Source organism: Microtus pennsylvanicus, chromosome 7 (assembly GCF_037038515.1).
Source record: "Microtus pennsylvanicus isolate mMicPen1 chromosome 7, mMicPen1.hap1, whole genome shotgun sequence".
In the NCBI taxonomy this organism is placed as follows: Eukaryota; Metazoa; Chordata; class Mammalia; order Rodentia; family Cricetidae; genus Microtus; species Microtus pennsylvanicus.
The window spans coordinates 124,540,819-124,560,024 of NC_134585.1; the positions used below are offsets into that span (position 1 = coordinate 124,540,819).

General features: G+C 43.0%; 1 protein-coding gene across 9 annotated transcripts in view; it reads right to left on the minus strand.

The window, feature by feature from the left end:
• Positions 1-19,206, minus strand: part of Arhgef11 (Rho guanine nucleotide exchange factor 11) — a 135,715-nt gene that overhangs the window by 17,197 nt on the left and 99,312 nt on the right. For 3 of the 9 annotated variants that reach the window (XM_075978660.1, XM_075978665.1, XM_075978661.1), the window contains 7 exons: positions 17,947-17,989; positions 9,772-9,868; positions 9,539-9,661; positions 6,566-6,589; positions 5,207-5,351; positions 4,845-4,944; positions 4,141-4,170 (listed from right to left, as the gene is read on the minus strand). In XM_075978660.1, the coding sequence (XP_075834775.1) occupies positions 4,141-4,170; positions 4,845-4,944; positions 5,207-5,351; positions 6,566-6,589; positions 9,539-9,661; positions 9,772-9,868; positions 17,947-17,989 (562 nt within the window). Of the gene's footprint in view, positions 1-4,140; positions 4,171-4,844; positions 4,945-5,206; positions 5,352-6,565; positions 6,590-9,538; positions 9,662-9,771; positions 9,869-17,946; positions 17,990-19,206 lie in introns of those variants that run through there. The other 6 variants (XM_075978666.1, XM_075978664.1, XM_075978663.1 and 3 more) reach the window with 3 other exon arrangements.

A 19,206-nucleotide genomic window follows, 5' to 3' on the forward strand; every position in this document is an offset into this window, starting at 1 on the left:
GGTCTCTTCTTTTCACACTACCTGAAAGCAATGACTAAGTTTTCCTAAAGTCACACAGCAGGTCTAAAAAAAGAAAAAGAAAAAAAAAAAAAAGAAAAAAGCCAGGAAGACCAAAACCACATATACATGGAGTCTGACCATGTTGCTGAATCGAATCTCAGGCCCTTTTCAATTTTCTATCACTTTTATACACTCCCCTCCCTGCCCCACTCCCTATCCCATTCCTACGGCCAGCTTTGAGCTCCATTATTAAAGGATTGGTGAGAGGTAGGTGACCTGAGGAACAGAGGCAACACGTTATCCTCGGTATTCAAAATCTAGCCCTTTCCCCAAGCTGACAGTTTAGGGAGCCAGTCTTATTCGAGAGCAAGCAAGGGACAGAGAGGGAGGACACACTAAGACATAATACTTGAAAACCCTGCAAAGGGGGCTTAGACCTAGATAAAGAGTTCATCTTCAAGTCAAAACTGAGTCACATGAAGGTAGAGCAGGGCTCAGGTAGCAGGTGGAGGCAGCAGAAGTATCTAAGGAACTGGCAACAAAACTGACTTTAGAGATTCTACATGTGCAGTTTAGACTCCTTGTCTAAAACAGACCTGCTCGTTGCATAAATTTGACTTTCAAAGGAAGATTCCCAAACCTGAGAGAACAAAAAACATCTGTCTATTCTTTTCTACACTTACAGCCCCATCCTTGAGATAGATGGCCAGGGTGGCCCTTTTCTCAAACTTTTAAGTGGCTGGGAATGTTTATAGTGGCTGTTACTATCACTTGCTTTTGTCTAGGACCTGTCCTAGAATGAATGTGCACCGGGCAGGGGAGGGGGGTCACCATAGACTCACTCATAGTCTGTTGAGGACCTGCGATGGACCTGTCTGAGCCATTATGTAAGAACCTAGGGATATCCCATAACTGACAGTATGAGGCAGAATTTACTATCCCTATCTCATGGTTACCTGACTAATGTCCAGGTGTGCTCTGTATAGTGTGTGGCTGTGGCAAAAAGCAGGTGTAGCCCTGAGATCTGGTATCGCTGAGTAACTTAGCATAACAGGAAACAGAAAGGAGCACTTTCATTGATTGATTGATTGGGAGACAGGGTTTCTCTGTGTGGCTTTGAAACCTGACCTGGTACTCTCTGTAGACCAGGCTGGCCTCGAACTCACAGAGATCCGCCTGCCTTTGCTTTCTGAGTGCTGGGATTAAAGGCGTGAGCCGCCACTGCCTGGCTTTTTAACCCAGGCAAGTTTCACTAGTAGACTTTGCTCCCTTTCCTCCAGTCTCTGAAAGACAATGGAACTAAGAAAAGTGAATTATGGGGGCTGGAGTGATAGCTCAGTCACTGAAGTGCTGCTGCAAGAATTGAGGACCAGAGATGAATCCCTAGCACCCAAATAAAAAGTCAGGGGTGGTGGCAAGTGCTTGTAATTCCAGTACGAGGAAGATGGAGACAGCCTGCCTAAAAGAATGGTGAGCCCCAGGCTCTAGTGAGAGAGATCACAAAAAAACAAGTGGATGTCTCATGAGGATTGACACTTTAGGTTGACCTTTGACTTCTAAAGCCCCCCCCCCCCATTATGCTATTAGCAACCAGACAAACAGGTGATAGATGAAGATTGAGTATCAATTGGACCTTTCTAGCAGTGGGTGTTTGATATCCTAGGAATTTTAGAAGCCCAAATCAAATCAAGCAATCAGAGTGATAAAATCTGACTTAAGGAGCACATGGATGAGGCATGAGGCTGGAGAGGCCCAGCATAAAGAGTGTGTACTGCTCTTCCAGGGGAACAAAGTTCAACCTCCAGCAACCACATCAGTCAGCTCATAGCTGCCCGAATCTTCAGCTCCAGGGAACCTAACTGCTCTGGCCTCTGCAATTCATGTGCACACACTACACACAAAATTAAAAGAAGAGAGAGAGACAGAGACAGAGACACAGAGAGAGAACACACAAACCCTCAGCACCCTTATCTTATTCTCCTTGGGCATTCTTGTTCTCTCTCAAGCTGACACAAAGCTCCCTCAGTGGAGCTGCTCAGCTTCTTACAACCTCACACTTTTCTTGACAGGGCAAATGAGAAACAGATTTTGGCAGCTATTGAGTCTGGAGCTGGGAACACAGCTCAGTGGTAGAGCAGCTTGGTTCCAATGATGGGCCTGGATTTCAGGGCTATTCTTTTGTTTTTCCACAGCTAAATTTTTTTTTCAAGATTTATTTTTATGGCTTAAGATAGCATGATATGTCAATAACAAAGTAAGCTCAAAGATACTAATTTTAAAATGCCATTTTTACACAACAGAATTTCCTGACTGTATTCCATTGTTCTTTCTCCATGTACAAACTACTATAGAACTTAGAAAACATATTTTGCACTTTTTTTTGAGACAGAATCTCACGTAGCCCAGGCTATGTAGCTGAAGTGCACCCTGATTCCTAATCCTCTCGCTTCTACTTCCCAGGTCTAGGGTTACAGGGGTATGCCCGCGTATATCATTAACTGTTTACACATGGACCTCACTGAGGGAAACGTGCATGATTCTGTGACATTTTGATGTAGGCTTTAAGTTTCTTATGGGTTAATATGTATAATTTATTATTTTTGCTGTGCTGTGAATCAAAGCCAGGACTTTAAACGTGCTAATCATATGCTCTACTGAGCCACCCCCATAGCCAATTATTGTTTTTGGAGAGAGAGAGAGAGAGAATGCAATCTAACCCTGAATGTTATTCCTCAGGAAATGATTACCTGCCCCAACAGGGTCTCAGTGATGTGCAGGCTGCTGATTCAGCCTGGCTGGGTGGTCAGTGAGCCCTCTGCCTCCTCCTCACTGATAGGGTTACACATGTACACCACTATACCTAGCTTTTTTAAAAATTAATTTTATTTTATGTATATGGGTTCTCTGCCTGCATCTTTGCACCACTTTTGTGCCTACTGCCAGTGGAGACCAGAAGGGCCTCAGATGCCCTGGAACTGAAGTTATAAGCTACCATGTACATTGTGACTCAAACCTGGGTCCTCTGGAAGAGTAGTCAGTGCTCTTAGCCACTGAGCATCTCTCCAGCCCCAACACATCCAGTTCTCATTTTGTAGCAAGTACTTAACTGACTCAACTACGTAGCCCAGTCTGGCTTCCAACTCAACATTCTCCTTCACTACATTGAAGGGCCTAAGAAGGGTTAGGGATACAATCTTTAAAAAATTATAATTTTTTTCTTTGTAATTGTAATTTAATTAAGCAACTTGCAATTTAAAAAACTGAAAAAAATTATTTTAATTGTAAACAAAACCCCGATTCATTCCTGTTTCTCCCTCCCTGCAGTACACATTGCAGTCTAATAGGGTTTCCTGCACGTACAGTCTCCTAAAAACTTTTGTGTTAATGTCTAGGACCCAGTTAATGGTGTGATTGGAAGGCATTAGTCTACTCAGATGGAGGTGACAAGGAGAGGTGTGCCCTTGAAAAAGACGCCTGCACCTCAGTACCTTCTCTTTTTGCTTCACGCGTTAAGGAGATTTCCTCAGCTACAGGCCACACATTACTGCTACAATCTGTGCAGCCCTGGCTCTTCGGAACTTGCTCAGTAGACCAGGCTGGCATTGAACTCACAGAGATAAGCCTGCGTGTGCCTAGAGTGCTGGGATTAAAGGTACAATGTATTTTTTTTTTTTTTTTTGCAGTACCACAAAGCAATGGGGCCAAGTGATTATGGACTGAAACTATTGGCCCAATTAAACACTTCTTCTTTTTAAGTTATTTATCTCAGATATTTTGTTACAGCGACAAGTTAACACACTTTGAAGAGCAAAGGCTAGGGCCACAAGGAAACTGCTGCCAAGAAAGCTGGTCTCTATCAGAAACTCAAGGAAATCCCGCCTGGGGGAAGGGAGTTCTCACCCTGAAGAAACCAGGTAAGGTAAAAAGGTCTGGCAGCTAACAAGGTGAGAAGAGTGACCCCAGCGGTCTGTGTCACAGAGAAGCTGTAGCAGAAAGGAGGAATACATAAGAGATAGAGAGAAGAAAAGGAGGGAAGAAGGAGGGACCGGATAGGACCAGATGGAAAAGGGATAGCAAAAATTTGGAGTTGGAAAATTGATGCTAATGAGAAGATAACCCCGAAGAAAATGGTCCTTTTACCTTCCACAGAGGACAAGGGAATATGAAATGCTAAAAGAAAAACAAACAAAAACAAAAGTAAACCATGAAAAGTTAATTTAATGTTGCAAGAGTCAAAATAAAAATTGTATCAAGATCGAAAATGAAAAGGCCAAAGCAGATCTGGAAGAGTCCCCTCTTCCTCTCTTTCCTGACGTCACCAAGTTCAATGCAGGCCAAAACTACTCTTCATATTCCCACTGAAACTCAGGATTGAAAATACTGACAATTTCTAGACATGGCTGATGAGAAACCAATGGAGGAGGGGTCATTAGTGTTCTAGTTACTGATGACATCACAGATCTTGCCCCTTACTCCTGCCAGGTCAAACCTCTCAACAAGGGCCAAAAATACAAAATCACAGGAGTGTACATACCTACCAGGGATGAGTCAAAGAGGGAACTACAGATCACCAGGGAAGTCTTTCCAAGGTAGACTATTCAGTAGCTACAACTGCTTCCGAGTTCCCAGATTAAGACCCAAGGTAAGCAAGGGTAACCCCCTGGCTCTGAAACACTGGCCTTCTCTCAATGAGACTGCACTGGATATGGCAGGGGGAGAACAGCAGCACTGAGAGGAAGCCAAAGGCTCCAGAAACATGGCAAGACCCTCCACTTCCTGTGTAGGGGAAGAGCTGAGATCTCTACCAAAGAATAGTCAAGGCTTTTGCTCTCCAAAATACTCACTGCTCTGAGAAGAGCTTTTGGGCTTCCCAATGTATCTGAGGATGGGGTTTCGCTTCTTGTCCTCCAAGGCATCCTTTTCTTTCTTGGAATTGCTGCTCTGCTGAGATAGGAGACACTAGTTTGGAGGTGGTCCCAACAATCAGACATGACTGCTGATCACTCATGCCCTGTTCCCAAGACTGGCCCTAAACAAATAACTGGAAAGCTGACTCAGGTTTATATATTAATGGGCATGTTCCACCTATTGCTGGGTTTAGAGAAAGGAGGGAGCTGTAGCTGAAAAACTGTGAAATGGCTTTCCTGATCTACCTCAGCACAGAGGACTGCTCCAAGTCAGCTATGTTCTAGGGCAGTTCTGATACCTTCTTGGTCTTAGGGAAGAAGGGCAGCCACTTGTCCTTATCAGGAGCAGACTGGGCCTTTTCTGCTGTGCTGGAGGGTCTTGACTCCCGAAGACGGATTCCAGCATGGCTCATATAGGTATTAAGGGCAAACTCCATGGGAGCACTGCAAGACAGGAATGTTATGAACCAGAAAGGTCAAGCAATGTTTCTTCTTTTGTTTTGTTTTGTATTTTGTTTCTCAAGGTAGGGTTTCTTTGTATAGCTTTGGAGCCTGTCCTGGAACTAGCAGGCTGGCCTTGAACTCAACAGAGATCCTCCTGTCTCTGCCTCCTAAGTGCTGGTGAATAAAGACGTGCACCGCCACCGCCTGGCTCATATATATTGCCAATATGTAATGTTTCTTAATAGACGGTTGAAGGACCAAAACCTAGCTCAGTGCAATCTCCCCACAGCTATCCCAGAGAGAAGGAAAGGGGTAGTTATGAGCTAACATGTTCAAAGTGAAGTCTGGATGGCCAAATGTAACAGCAATTAGAAGCTGGCCAAATCTCTTTACTGCTCCCAACAGAAATCCAAGCAGTAAACTTTCTTCCTATGAAGGGATGCTAGTCAGAGGATGGGACACAAAGGCCCTAAAATATGGCCTGGAGGACAGGTTAAATCTATAGCCAATGTCCTCAGATACACATAGGGGGTTTAAAGTAGGCATACTGCCTTCACCTGCCCCATCCCTGAGAACAACGAAAAAAAGAGAAGAAAGGGCTGTCAAGGTGCTTCTAATTGCTACAAACAAATGGAACTGTCTAGTGCTCTATGCTCAAAATGTACTTGGCCTGTAATTTAGTAGACTATCTGTTTGATGGAGCCAGCACAGCAACACTTCCACTTTGGCTTCAGGACCCATCTCTTCCTTTACGAAGGGTGTGTAGGCAGGGAATGCAGACACACTTTAAGCTGACAAAAAATAATAAAGCCAATATGTGAGATTAAAAAAAAATGTGCCAAGAAAGAAGATGCTTTCCTCTCTGCTGGTACCCATCATAGACTGATTCTACCACCATTATTTCTTCGGGAGGTGAAATCTCTCTTCAGGGAAAGAAATGGGAAGGGAGACTTAGGGTATTGTGAGTAGACGGACAGAAGCAGGCCTAGGACGTCATGAACACCGAGGAGTAGACCCATATACCAGGCAGTGGTCCTTATGCATCAAGTCCTGCATGTTAGGGTTAGTTACCTGGGAACTAGCCCTGCACAGACTCATGTCCTGTGAGGTTACAACTTTCCTGTGGGTAGCAGAAATGAAAAGCATAGGAGAGCTCAGCCCTTCTTCTTCCCACCTTGAATGTTGCAAATGAACTACACCAAGGATTTGCTCACCTCCGGTCTTCCTCATACTTGGACCTGTAATGAAAGAATAGATCACTTGGACTTTGAGACAGGCTGTTCTCGGGGCAGAGCTGGAAGTCCCTTCTTAGAGGAAAGAGAAGGGTTGGTAGGGCATACAAGGTCTGGAGCCTTTGAAGCTCAGGAGGTGAGAGTTTTTATTTCCTCAAGGATTCAACTGGCAATGATGATGACAATGATGCCTTCGAGTACAAAGGGGGATGCAGCAAATTCAGTCTCTGTTCTCTGTGTCAAAGCACGAAGTCATTAGAACAAGATGAAACCTGGAGGTTAGATGGAGGCAGCAGTAACCAGTGTGTGGGGATTATTACTATGGGCCAGACATTTTTATAAGCTATTTACACACAAACCCATTTAATTTTCAAAACACCCACAAGAAGGCTCCCATTTGGTAAGAACAAATTACATTACTTGAAAATAGAAACTATAAGTTGGGTTCCTAGAATGGAATCTCAGGCTCAGTCAGGTACTGCCTGCTTGCACCGCAGAATCCATGGCACCTTACCACTGAAGGCTAGGAAGCTGGATTGCAAGGCTACGCTTTCTGTGTGATTTTCTTTCTAATCCAGATTTCCTATCCTTTCCTTCCCGTCTTTTCCAGGTCTCTTTCCTCTTTCTTTATTATTCACTGGAACTGGGAATTGAACCTAGGGTCTTGCATGTAGATTAGGCAATCTCTCTACCTCTGAGCTACATCCCCTGACTTTAATTTTTTTTAAAATTTTTTTTTTGTTTTTTGAGACAGGGTTTTTCTGTGGTTTTGGAGCCTGTCCTGTAACTTGCTCTATAGACCAGGGTGGCCTCGAACTCACAGAGATCCGCCTGCCTCTGCCTCCCAACTGCTGGGATTAAAGGTGTGCGCCACCACCGCCTGGCTTTTTTTAAAATCTTGATCCTACTGAGTTTGGCTTTGAACTCACTCAGTAGTCTAGGGATTTTTTTTTCAGGACAAGGGTTTTTTGTTTGTTTGTTTTTTTTTGTGTGTGTGGGGGGCGGGGGGAGGGAGTAGCCCTGACTGTCCAGGAACTCACTCTGTAGACCAGGCTGGCCTCAAACTCAGAGATCCACTTGCCTCTGCCTTCCAAGTGCTGGGATTAAAGGTGTGCGCCATTACTGATGGCACCTCAGCTTCTCAAAGTAGCTGGGTTTACAGGCCTGTGCCACCAGGCTCGGTTATTTTTTATTTTTTTAGTGAGATGGAACCCAGAGTCTTGTGCTTGTTAGGCAACAGCTCCACTTCTAGCTGTAACCCTAGCCTCCGCTAGCCCAGATCTGTCACCACATGACAGATTTGCACAAGTAGCCGTCTCTTTAGATCTGTAGTTTGATACATCAAAGAGACCCCAGGCTTAAGATGTCCAAAACTGCTCCCTGTCTTATCAATTGCACCTAGAGTAACTGATGGTCTTTTTTTAATGCTTTGGGAAGAAATCCCTGGAATCTCTCCTTTGACTTTCTTTCGGAAATTCTCTTAATGATTCTATCCCTCAACTCCACCAAGAACTAATTTCTTCTCACAACTTTGATGGCTATTGCTTTACTATAATTTGTGGGGATTCCTACAGGGAGCCTTGTAACTGAATTGCTTAGTTTTCCATTTCTTCTACCCACAGTGCAGCCTCCTGCAGTTCCAGCAGCTCTTCCACTTGCTAAGTGAAGACGAAAATCGTCTCCATTGTGCTGCCCTCCCATTACCTGGCTCCATCCCTTAATTTTCACTCTGCTCTTTCTACGCTGGTCTCACTTCTGCCTGCCTTGGCTGTTCTGTCTGCGATGCTCTTTCCCAGATGTCAGATAATTTAGTCAATCTCTTCAACTGATTACTACCTTTTCCAGGTAGCTCACCTGAACTAGTCTATTTAACTCTGTAACCCAGTGACTCTGGCACTCCTAGTTGTCTATACCCTGTCCTATTTCCTCCCTCGACGCTTGTTATCTCTGATATACTGCCCGTCCACTTATAGGCATTGCTGTCTCCTTTCATCATTACATAGCCCCACAAAGGAAATAACCATTCTGCTCACCAGATGCCCCATGTACACGTGTTTGGCAAATAGTGGAAACACATTTGATACATGCCAAAATGAAAGGCTCATGTTATTGATACTACAATTTTTGTCATTTAGTATGTGAGGCTCAGAGAAACAGAACAGACGGATTAAGGTCACTGCTCAGCAAGAAACAACATTGAGAAGAAAAGCTGTCTAGGCTTAGAAGTTCAGCTATCAATCCTGCCCTGGGGTCCAAATCACGGATAACACATGCTTTAGAAAATGAGACTTGAGGGGCTGGAGAGACAGTTCAGTGGTTAAGACCGCTGGCTGCTCTTCTGGAGGACTGAGTTTGATTACCAGCACACACACAGTGGCTCATACCTGTAACTCTAGCTGCAGGGGACCTGACACCCTTTTATGGTCTTTGCGAGCACCGAATGTACATGAGACACAGACATACATGCAGGTAAAACACTCATACACATAAAATCGAATGAAAAACAGAACAAGGAAACAGAAAACAGAACTGGAGAAGTACAGCGGGAGCAGCTGTGCCCAAGCTCCCTGGAAAGTGCTCCAGCTTCAGCTGTGCTTGTGAAAAAATGGCCGCTTTCCTTAAGTCAGTTCTGAGCACTTACTGAAGACACTCCAGTCCCCTGGCAGGGGCGCAATGTCATGCTGAGTATCAGCTATGAACGTATAGGCAAGGAAGGAGGAAGATCATGAAAGGGCTAGAAAGGGGAAGCAGAAAGCTCACTGTATTCTTGGAGCCTTGTATTGTCACAACCACCAGTGAGCTGTAGCTCCAGGCTTACAGGTGGGTCCCTCAGCACGTTCAAGCAGGATCTCCTGTCTTTTGGAGAAAGAGATCATGCAAGAAGTACAAGAAGGTAGAAAACAGGCCAACCTGTCTGGGAAGTTCAGAGAGATAGTGGAGAAGTTGAATACTCACAGGATATCTCCAAGGGCAGCCAATTGCTTCTCAGTCATTTGGCGCTCTCGAAGAGGGTCCCCATCCAAGTCTAGTAGGTCATTTTCACCATAGAGGCTGCCTAGCCCCAGAGTGCGCTTTGATCTACACCAGAGATACAACAGGGAAACAAAGACCATGCTGAACACGTATATACACAGAGGGAAAGTCAGATACTCCCTCCAGAGGCACAGAGAACTGAGGGCTCTGCAGACCTATAGTCACTGATCTGTTCCTGGATCTCCAGTGTGACTGCCTCTTGAGCTTCACAGAGAACACCGCGAGGGTCCTCGCCATTCCGCAAGCGCAGGTCTATAGTGGAAAAGCAAAAAAGGCAGAATAGGTGGGTTTTAGAGGAGGAGATAACTTCTGAGCACCTCAAGTGGTTTTGCATTCTGTGACACTGGTAGAAAAACTGGCTTTTTGGCCCATTAGTCGGAAAGCAGTGAAGGCCTGTATTCCATCCAGGTAACATCTTCTTATTTAATTAAAAACACATCTCACTTAATATTGTATGCACGTACGTGCTGTGGTGTGCATGTGGAGGTCAGAGGACAACTCTGTGGAGCTGGTTCTCCCCTCTCACCTTTATGTGGATCCCAGGAATTAAACTCAAGTTGTCAGGCTTAAGACTGAATCATTCTTCTGATACTATCAAAGTCAAGGACAAACTTATTGTCTGGATGTTAAATGCTTCATGAGAGGAAATACTGAAGCTCTTTCTCATTGGGTATATGCTTAAATGTCTGCTGACATCAACATGCAGTCTTCTATAGACTTATTCCTTCTACTGCCTTGACACTTACACTTCATGGAACCAAGAGATGTGCCCTTCATCTTCTGCCATCTAGCACCATGTGGGCTAGGCCTTGGGAATGACAACCTCATTCTCTATTTTATTTTTTTTAGACAGGGTCTCACTACATAATCCTGGTTGTCCTGGAACTTACTATGTAGACCAGTCTGGCCTTAGACTCACAGATATCTGACTGCTGCCTTCTGAGTGCTGAGAATAAAGGCATGTGTCACCATGCCAGACCTCTCAGTCTGTTTCTGAGCAAGCTGCTTTGTGTGTACATGTAGGCTGTCCTCCCTGTGTCTTTGCTATTAATTCTTTCCAAATGTAGACTACTAGTTCCAGCTTAGAAAACACTGTCTGTGCCTGACTTTTTTCTTTTTTCTTCCCTTCCCTTCCCCTTCCTTCCTTCCTTCCTTCCTTCCTTCCTTCCTTCCTTCCTTCCTTCCTTCCTTCCTTCCTTCTTTCTTTTGGAGAGTCTCAAATTCATATATCCTTGAGAACATGGCATGTAGCTAAGAGTGATCTTGAACTTGTGATCCTCCTGTCTCTACCTTCTGAATACTGGGATTACAGAGGAGTGCTGCTATACCTGGTTTATGGGATGCTGGGATTCAAACCCAGGGCTTTGATGCATGTTAGGCAAGCATTCTACCAACTGAGCTGTATCCTCAGCCCCACGCTGCTATCTTCTTGACATTGCCTCAACTATTTTGGAATCGGAAGGAATAGTATTATCATCCAATCCTTGGTCCTCGCTCTGACTCTGGTACTCCTGGTATTTGTATTGTTATGGAACTTAGCAAACTAAAACCTAATCACCCCATAGTCAACTAATTGAAAAATCCTCTTAAGACAATATTCCAGAGGGTCTGATTTATCAGGTAGGATAGAGGTCTTTGTAATTTTACAAGTTACCTTCAGTAATCTGTCCTTGCTTAGAAATCCTTAGTAAAGTCTAATTTCCTCTTCATACAAGTGAGCCTACAAAGGCCCAGAGGCCCATGGGAAGTCAGCAGAAATGAGCTCTCGGGCGGTGCTGCATCACGCGTGTTCTAAGTGTGAAGCTGTTTTGGAGTAACCATTTATGGATTCTGCCTCCTAGTACAGGACAGTTATGCAGGGCCAGGGACTCCATCTCTCTGTCTTTGGTGTCTCCTGAGAGCTCAGTATAAGAATGGTACTAAAGGTCATTTCCTGCGAGCTCCATGGAGACCAATACGTGGCAGACATAAGAGGTGAGACAACAGTGGCCCCAGGACCCCGGAACCTGGACCCCTACTCCCTAAAACCTCCACGTGGGAGAAAAGCCAGGGGCCCCCCTCCCCAGGAGCCTTCGGTATTCCTAGCACCAGCAGGGAAATGGTCTGCCAGACAGCCATCTACCCCGCCCACAACACGTCATTCCTTGTGAGCTCATGGAGACCAATTCTTGGTGGGTATGAGACATAAGAGTTGAAGGAAGAGATGGGAAGGAGCCAATGCAAGAACTCCTCCAACATCCTAAAAAGCAACATGGTACCACCATGCGGACACACAACAGGAAGACTTGATCATCCTAACCCAGAAGATATAGAAGAAAACGACTTTAAACATTACTTAATAAAAATGATGGAGACCCTTAAAGAGGAAGTGAAAAACTCCGTTAAAGAAATGGAGGAGAAGACAAACAACAAGCTGGAAGAAATTAATAAATCCCTCAAAGAAACCTAAGAAAACCAAGAAAAAGCAATCAAACAGATGAAGGAAACAGTTCAAGATTTGAAGATTGAAATAGAGGTAATAAAGAAAACACAAACTGAGGGAACTCTGGAAATGGAAAATCTGGGTAAATGAACAGGAACTATACAGACAAGTATAATCAACAGAATACAAGAGATAGAAGAAAGAATCTCAGGCGTTAAAGATTCTATTGACTCAGTGGTCAAAGAAAACACTAAATCCAACAAATTCTTAACACAAAACATTAAGGAAATCTGGGACACCATGAAACGACCAAACCTGAGACTAACAGGGATAGAAGAAGAGTTACAGCTCAAAGGCACAGAAAATATATTCAACAAAATTATAGAAGAAAACTTTCCCAACCTAAAGAAGGATATACCTATGAAGGTACAAGGTCCTGGATAGATGTACTGCAGACACTAAGAGACCATGGATGCAAGCCCAGACTACTGTACCCAGCAAAGCTTTCATTCACTATTGATGGAGAAAACCCTAACAATGACAAAAACAGATTTAAACAATACATATCCACAAACCCAGCCTTATAGAAAGTACTAGAAGGAAAGCCACAACCCACAATAACACAGGCATCTGATACCCGCCCCCCCCCCCCAGCATAACCCAAAGAAAGGAAACAAACAAACACTACTACTGAAAGATAACCGGAGCTAACAACCACTGGTCATTAATATCACTTAATATCAATGGACTCAATTCACCTATAAAAAGGTACAGGTTAAGAGAATGAATACATAAACAGGATCCAGCACTCTGCTGTTTACAAGAAACACACCTCAACCTCAAAGACAGACACTTACTCAGAATAAAGGGTTGGGAAAAGGTTTTTCCTATCAAATGGACCTAAAAAAAAACATCAAGCAGGTGCGGCTATTCTAATATCTAACAAAAACTGATTTCAAGCTAAAATCAATCAGAAGAGATAGAGAAGGACATTTTATACTCATAACAGGAACAATTCATCGAGATGAAGTCTCAATCCTGAATATCTAGGCCCCTAATTCAAAAGCACCCACATAAGTAAAAGAAACATTACTGAAACTTGAATCGCACATCAAACCCCACGCACTAATAGTATGAGATTTCAACACTCCTCTCTCAACAATGGACAGGTCAGACAGAAACTTAACAGAGAAATAAGAGAACTAACAGATGTAATGAATCAAATGAACTTAACAGACATCTATAGAACATTCCACCCCCCCCCCCCCAGTAAAAGAATATGCCTTCTCAGCACCTTATGGAACCTTCTCTAAAATTGATCACATTCTGGGTAACAAAGCAAACACCCACAGATACCAAAAAACAAACAAACAAAAAAAAAACCCCAAAAAACAAAAAACCCTGAAGTAATCCACTGTGTCTTATCAGATCACCATGGAGTAAAGTTAGAACTCAACAACAATACTACTCCCAGAAAGCCTACAAACTCATGAAAAATGAACAGTCAACTGATGGAGGAAGGTCATTGGTAATAAACAAACTGCCTTGGCCCATTTTGATAGGATATCCCTTAGGTGGGTGGAGTAGGCAGAACAGAATGCTGGGAGGAAGAGGAAGTGAGCCCAGAGGCCATGCTCCCCTCTCCCGGGCAGACGTGATTCAGCTCCGACCCAGGATGGACGTAGGCTAGAATCTTCCCTGTAAGCGCACCTTGGGGTGCTACACACATTATTAGAAATGGGCTAGTCCAGGTGCAAGAGTTAGCCGAGAAGAGGCTAGATATAATGGGCCAAGCCGTGTTTAAAAGAATACAATTTGTGTGCTGTTATTTCGGGTAAAGCTAGCCGGTGACAGGAGCTGGGCGGGATGAAAAGCAGACCCGCAGCTCCCACAACAGTCAACTACTGAACCACTCCTGGAAGGAAGAAATAAAGAAATTTAAATCTTCCTTGAATTCAATGAAAATGAAGACACAACACTCAAACCTATGGGACACCATGAAAGCAGTGCTAAGAGCAAAGTTCATAGTACTAAGTGCCCACATAAGGAAAATGGAGAAAGCTCACATCAGTGACCTAACAGCATGCCTGAAAGCTCTAGAAAAAAATGAAGCAGACTCACCCAAAAGGACAGGACAGGAAATAATCAAGTTGAGGGTTGAAATCAACAATAGAAACAAAGAAAACAATCCAAAGAATCAATGAAACAAAGAGGCGGTTCTTTGAGAAAATCAACAATATTGACAAACCCTTATCCAAACTAATCAAAAGGCAGACAGAGAACATCCAAATGAACAAAATCATACATGAAAAGGGGGACATAACAACAGACACTGAGGAAATTCAGAGAATCATTTGGTCCTACTACAAAAATCTGTACTCCACAAAACTAGAAAATGTAAAAGAAATGGACAATTTTTTAGATAGATACCACCTACCAAAATTAAATCAAGACCAGGTGAACAATTTAAATAGACCTATAAGCTGCGAGGAGATAGAAGCCATCAAAAACCTCCTAATCAAAAAAGCCCAGGGCTGGACGGTTTTAGTGTTGAATTCTACCAGAACTTTCAAGAAGAGCTAATACCACCTATACTCCTCAAAGTGTTCCACATAATAGAAACCGAGGGCTCACTGCCAAACTCTTTTTATGAAGCTACAATTACCCTGATACCAAAACCGCACAAAGACTCAACCAAGAAAGAGAATTACAGACCAGTCTCACTCATGAACATGGGTGCAAAAATTCTCAATAAAATTCTGGCAAACCAAATCCAAGAACACATTAAAAAAAAAAACCAAACAACCAACCCCCCCCCCCCAAAGCATCCATTATGATCAAGTAGGCTTCATCCCAGAGATGCAGTGTTGGTTCAACATATGAAAATCAATCAATGTAATCCACCATATAAATAAACTGAAAGAAAAAAAAACATATAATCATTTCACTGGATACAGAAAAAGCATTTGACAAAATTCAACATCCCTTCATGATAAAGGTCTTGGAGAGATTAGGGATACAAGGATCATATCTAAATATAATAAAAGCAATATATAGCAAGCCGACAGCTAACATCAAATTAAATGGAGAGGAACTCAAAGCGATTCCACTAAAATCAGGAACAAGACAAGGCTGTCCGCTCTCTCCATATCTCTTCAACATAGTTCTTAGAAGTTTTAGCAATAGCAATAAGACAACATAAGGAGATCAAGGGAATTCAAATCGGAAAGGAAGAAGTTAAGTTTTCATTATTTGCAGATGATATGATAGTGTATATAAGTGACCCCCAAAGGAGTTCTACCAGAGAACTCCTACAGCTGATAAATACCTTCAGTGAAGTAGCAGGATTCAAGATTAACTCAACAAAAATCAGTAGCCCTCCTATACACAAGGGATAAAGAAGCTGAGAGGGCAATCAGAGAAGCACCACCTTTCACAATAGCCACAAATCACATAAAATATCTTGGGGTAACTCTAACCAAGGAAGTGAAAGATCTATTTGACAAGAACTTTAAGGCTTTGAAGAAAGAAATTGAAGAAGATACCAGACATTGGAAAGATCTCCCATGCTCTTGGATAGGAAGGATCTTCATAGTAAAAATGTCAATCTATAGATTCAATGCAATCCCCATCAAAATCCCAACACAATTCTTCACAGACCTTGAAAGAACGATACTCAACCTCATACGGAAAAACAAGAAACCCAGGATAGCTGAAACAATCCTGTATAATAAAGAAACTGCTGGAGGCATTACTATTCCTGACTTCAAGCTCTATTACAGAGCTACAGTAATGAAAACAGCTTGGTATTGGCATAAAAACAGAGACACTGACCAATGGAATCGAATTGAAGACCCAGATATTAATTCACATACCTATGAACACCTGATTTTTGACAAAGAAGCAAAAAAGATACAATGGAAAAAAGAAAGCATCGTCAACAAATGGTGCTGGCACAACTGAATGTCAACCTGTAGAAGAATGAAAATAGATCCATATCTGTTGCCATGCACAAAACTCAAGTCCAAATGGGTCAAAGACCTCAATATAAATCCAACCACACTGAGCCTGATAGAGGAAAAAGTGGGAAGTAACCTTCAATGCATGGGCACAGGAGACCACTTCCTAAATATAACCCCAGTAGCACAGACAATAAGAGCATCAATAAATAAATTGGACCTCCTAAAACTGAGAAGCTTCTGTAAAGCAAAGGACACAGTCAATAAGACAAAAAGGCAGCATACTGAATGGGAAAAAATCTTCACCAACCCCACATCAGACAAAGGACTAATCTCCAAAATATATAAAGAACTCAAGAAATTAGACATTAAAATTCTAAATAACCCAATTAAAACGTGGTATACTGAACTAAACAGAATTCTCATCAGAAGAATTTCAAATGGCCAAAAGATACTTAAGGAAGCGTTCTTTGTCCTTAGCTATCAGGGAAATGCAAATCAAAACAACCTTGAGATACCATCTTAACACCTGTCAGAATGGCTAAAATCAAAAACACTAATGATAACTTATGCTGGAGAGGTTGTGGAGCAAGGGGAACACTCATCCATTGCTGGTGGGAATGCAAACTTGTGCAACCACTTTGGAAATCAGTGTGGCGGTTTCTCAGAAAACTGGGAATCAACCTAACTCAGGATCCAGCAATTCCACTCTTGGGAATATATCCAAAAGATGCTCAATAATACTACAAGAGCATTTGTTCAACTATGTTCAAAGCAGCATTATTTGTAATAGCCAGAACCTGGAAACAACCTAGATGCCCCTCAATGGAAGAATGGATAAAGAAAGTGTGGCACATCTACACATTAGAATACTACTCAGCAGTAAAAAATAATGACACCTTGAATTTTGCATGCAAATGGCTGGAATTAGAAAACATCATTCTGAGTGAGGTAACCCAGACCCAAAAAAATGAATATGGTATGTACTCACTCATAAGTGGATACTAGCCATAAATACAGGGCAACAAGCTTATAGCTCAGGATCCTAGAGAAACTAAGTAATAAGAATAACCCAAAGAAAAACATATATAGACCCACCTGGAAATTAGAATCAGACAAAAATTTGGGAGCAGGGGGGCAGGGAGTGGGGGAGGAGAAGTGGGGTGGAGGAGAACTTGAGGGAATGGGATGGTCAAGATAGAGGAAGGATAGATATGAGAGCAAGGAAAGAGATATTTTGATTGAGGGAGCCATTATGGAGTTAGCAAGAAACTTGGCTCTAGAAAAATGTCCAAGAACCCACAGGGATGAACCCAGCTGAGACCCTAAGCAATAGAGGAGGTGTCTGAACTGACCTTACCCTGTAGTCAGACTGATGATTATCTTAAATATCACCATAGAACCTTCATTCAACAACAGATGGGAACAGAGGCAACGACCCACATCGGAGCACTGGATTGAAATCCCAAGATCCAGTAGAAGAGTGGAGGGAGAGAGAGTATGAGCAAGGAATTCAAGACCATGAGGGGGTCATCCACTGAGATAGTTTGCTTGAGCTAATCATAGCTCACCACTATTGAGCTCACTGGGAACGAACCAGCATGGGAACAACCAAGCCCTTCTGAAGAGGGTTGACAGCTGGGGCAGACTGAGGAGCCACTGATAGTGACACGGGGATGTGTCTCTACTTGCATATACTGGCTTCATAGGATCCTATTCTCTTTGCATATAAACCTTGCTCAACCTAGACGTAGTAGGCAGGGCCTTGAATTTTCCACAGGGCGGGGTACATGGCATTTCCTTAAGGTTGGAGGGGTTGGGGGAAGGTCTGTGGAGGGAGAGGGAGGGGACTGGAAGGAGGGGAGGGAGGGGGAATTTGGACTGTTTTTTTTTTTTTAAAAATAAAAAAAGGGGGAAAAAAAAGGAAACCAGAGCAATGACCAACTTACCGATTTCAGCCTGCAACACCTCAGGGATCTTCACTCTGAGAGGCTATAAAACAAAAGAGTGGGGACAGAAGTCATGAGGTTGCAAGCACCAAGCAGACGGATAGTATGCAGGTACACAGGATCTGGTAATGCTATTTTATCTCTTGTCTATACCAACCCTTTCCCTCTTTCTCATCTCCAATTTTGGACTTGAATTCTAGGCTAGGACTTTGGGAAATGGCACACGAGTTTACAAGACAAGTTGGTACTACATTCTGAGGGTGACCCAGTGGTGTTTTTACTCTGAAGCATGGAATGTAGAATGGACCACTGTCAAATTAGCTGCTGGACTCTCTTTTGCCTCTGAGTGGCTCCAAAAGGACAACCTTTGTTACTCGATGCATTGCTGTTCCTCTCCTTTGCTACCAGTGGAAACTGGGTATGTGTCACCTAGTCCTGCACTTAGCATGATACCCTGGCATGTGCCCTTAAATCTCTCGCCACATGGCTGGATATTGATGTGGTTCTGTAAGAGATGGCAGAGTACCTGGCAGCTCTAACCTTCTTACTCAAGACCCACCAAAGGCAGTAAATGCAAAACACTGAGGAAAACCAAATTTCCCCAACCTTATTAGTCCCAGTAGCCAACTGTGAGAAGATATAATCATTTCGAAATTAGTTTAGTTGATCAGATTATAAAGTCAAGATAAGGACTGTCATCTGCAAAGCAGATGCTCCAGGCAGAATCCTGACACTTCCCGGAGAACCCAGTTCAGATGCAGGGGCTCATTCCTCCCTCTTAGGGAATGACAGCAAGGCCTGCTGAATCTCAGAAACTTACACTTTCCTTGCCTCACTGATCCAGATCACCTGATGATCTTGCGCCTGTCTCTTCACCCAGGTAAGGAAAGGCAGACGAGATTTGGAGAGCTGTTAGAAATCTTTCTTGGCAGTTCTCAACCTTCCTAATGTGGAGACCCTTCAGTATAGTTCCTCATGCTGTGGTGACCCCCCCCAACCATAAAATTATTTTTTTTGCTACTTCATAACTGTAATTTTGCTACTGTTATGAATCCTAATGTAAATCTCTGTGTTTTCTGGTGAACCACTGCTCTATCTCTAACTACTGTGCAGAAAGGCGTTTTATATTCCACATGTAGAACTAAAGAGACATACAAAGGAGATAAATCCTTTAAATTAAAAAATAGTTTATGTGTTTGGGTGTTTTGTCTGTGTGTATGTCTATGTAGCACGTGAGTGGCTAGTGTCTGTTGGGGAGTT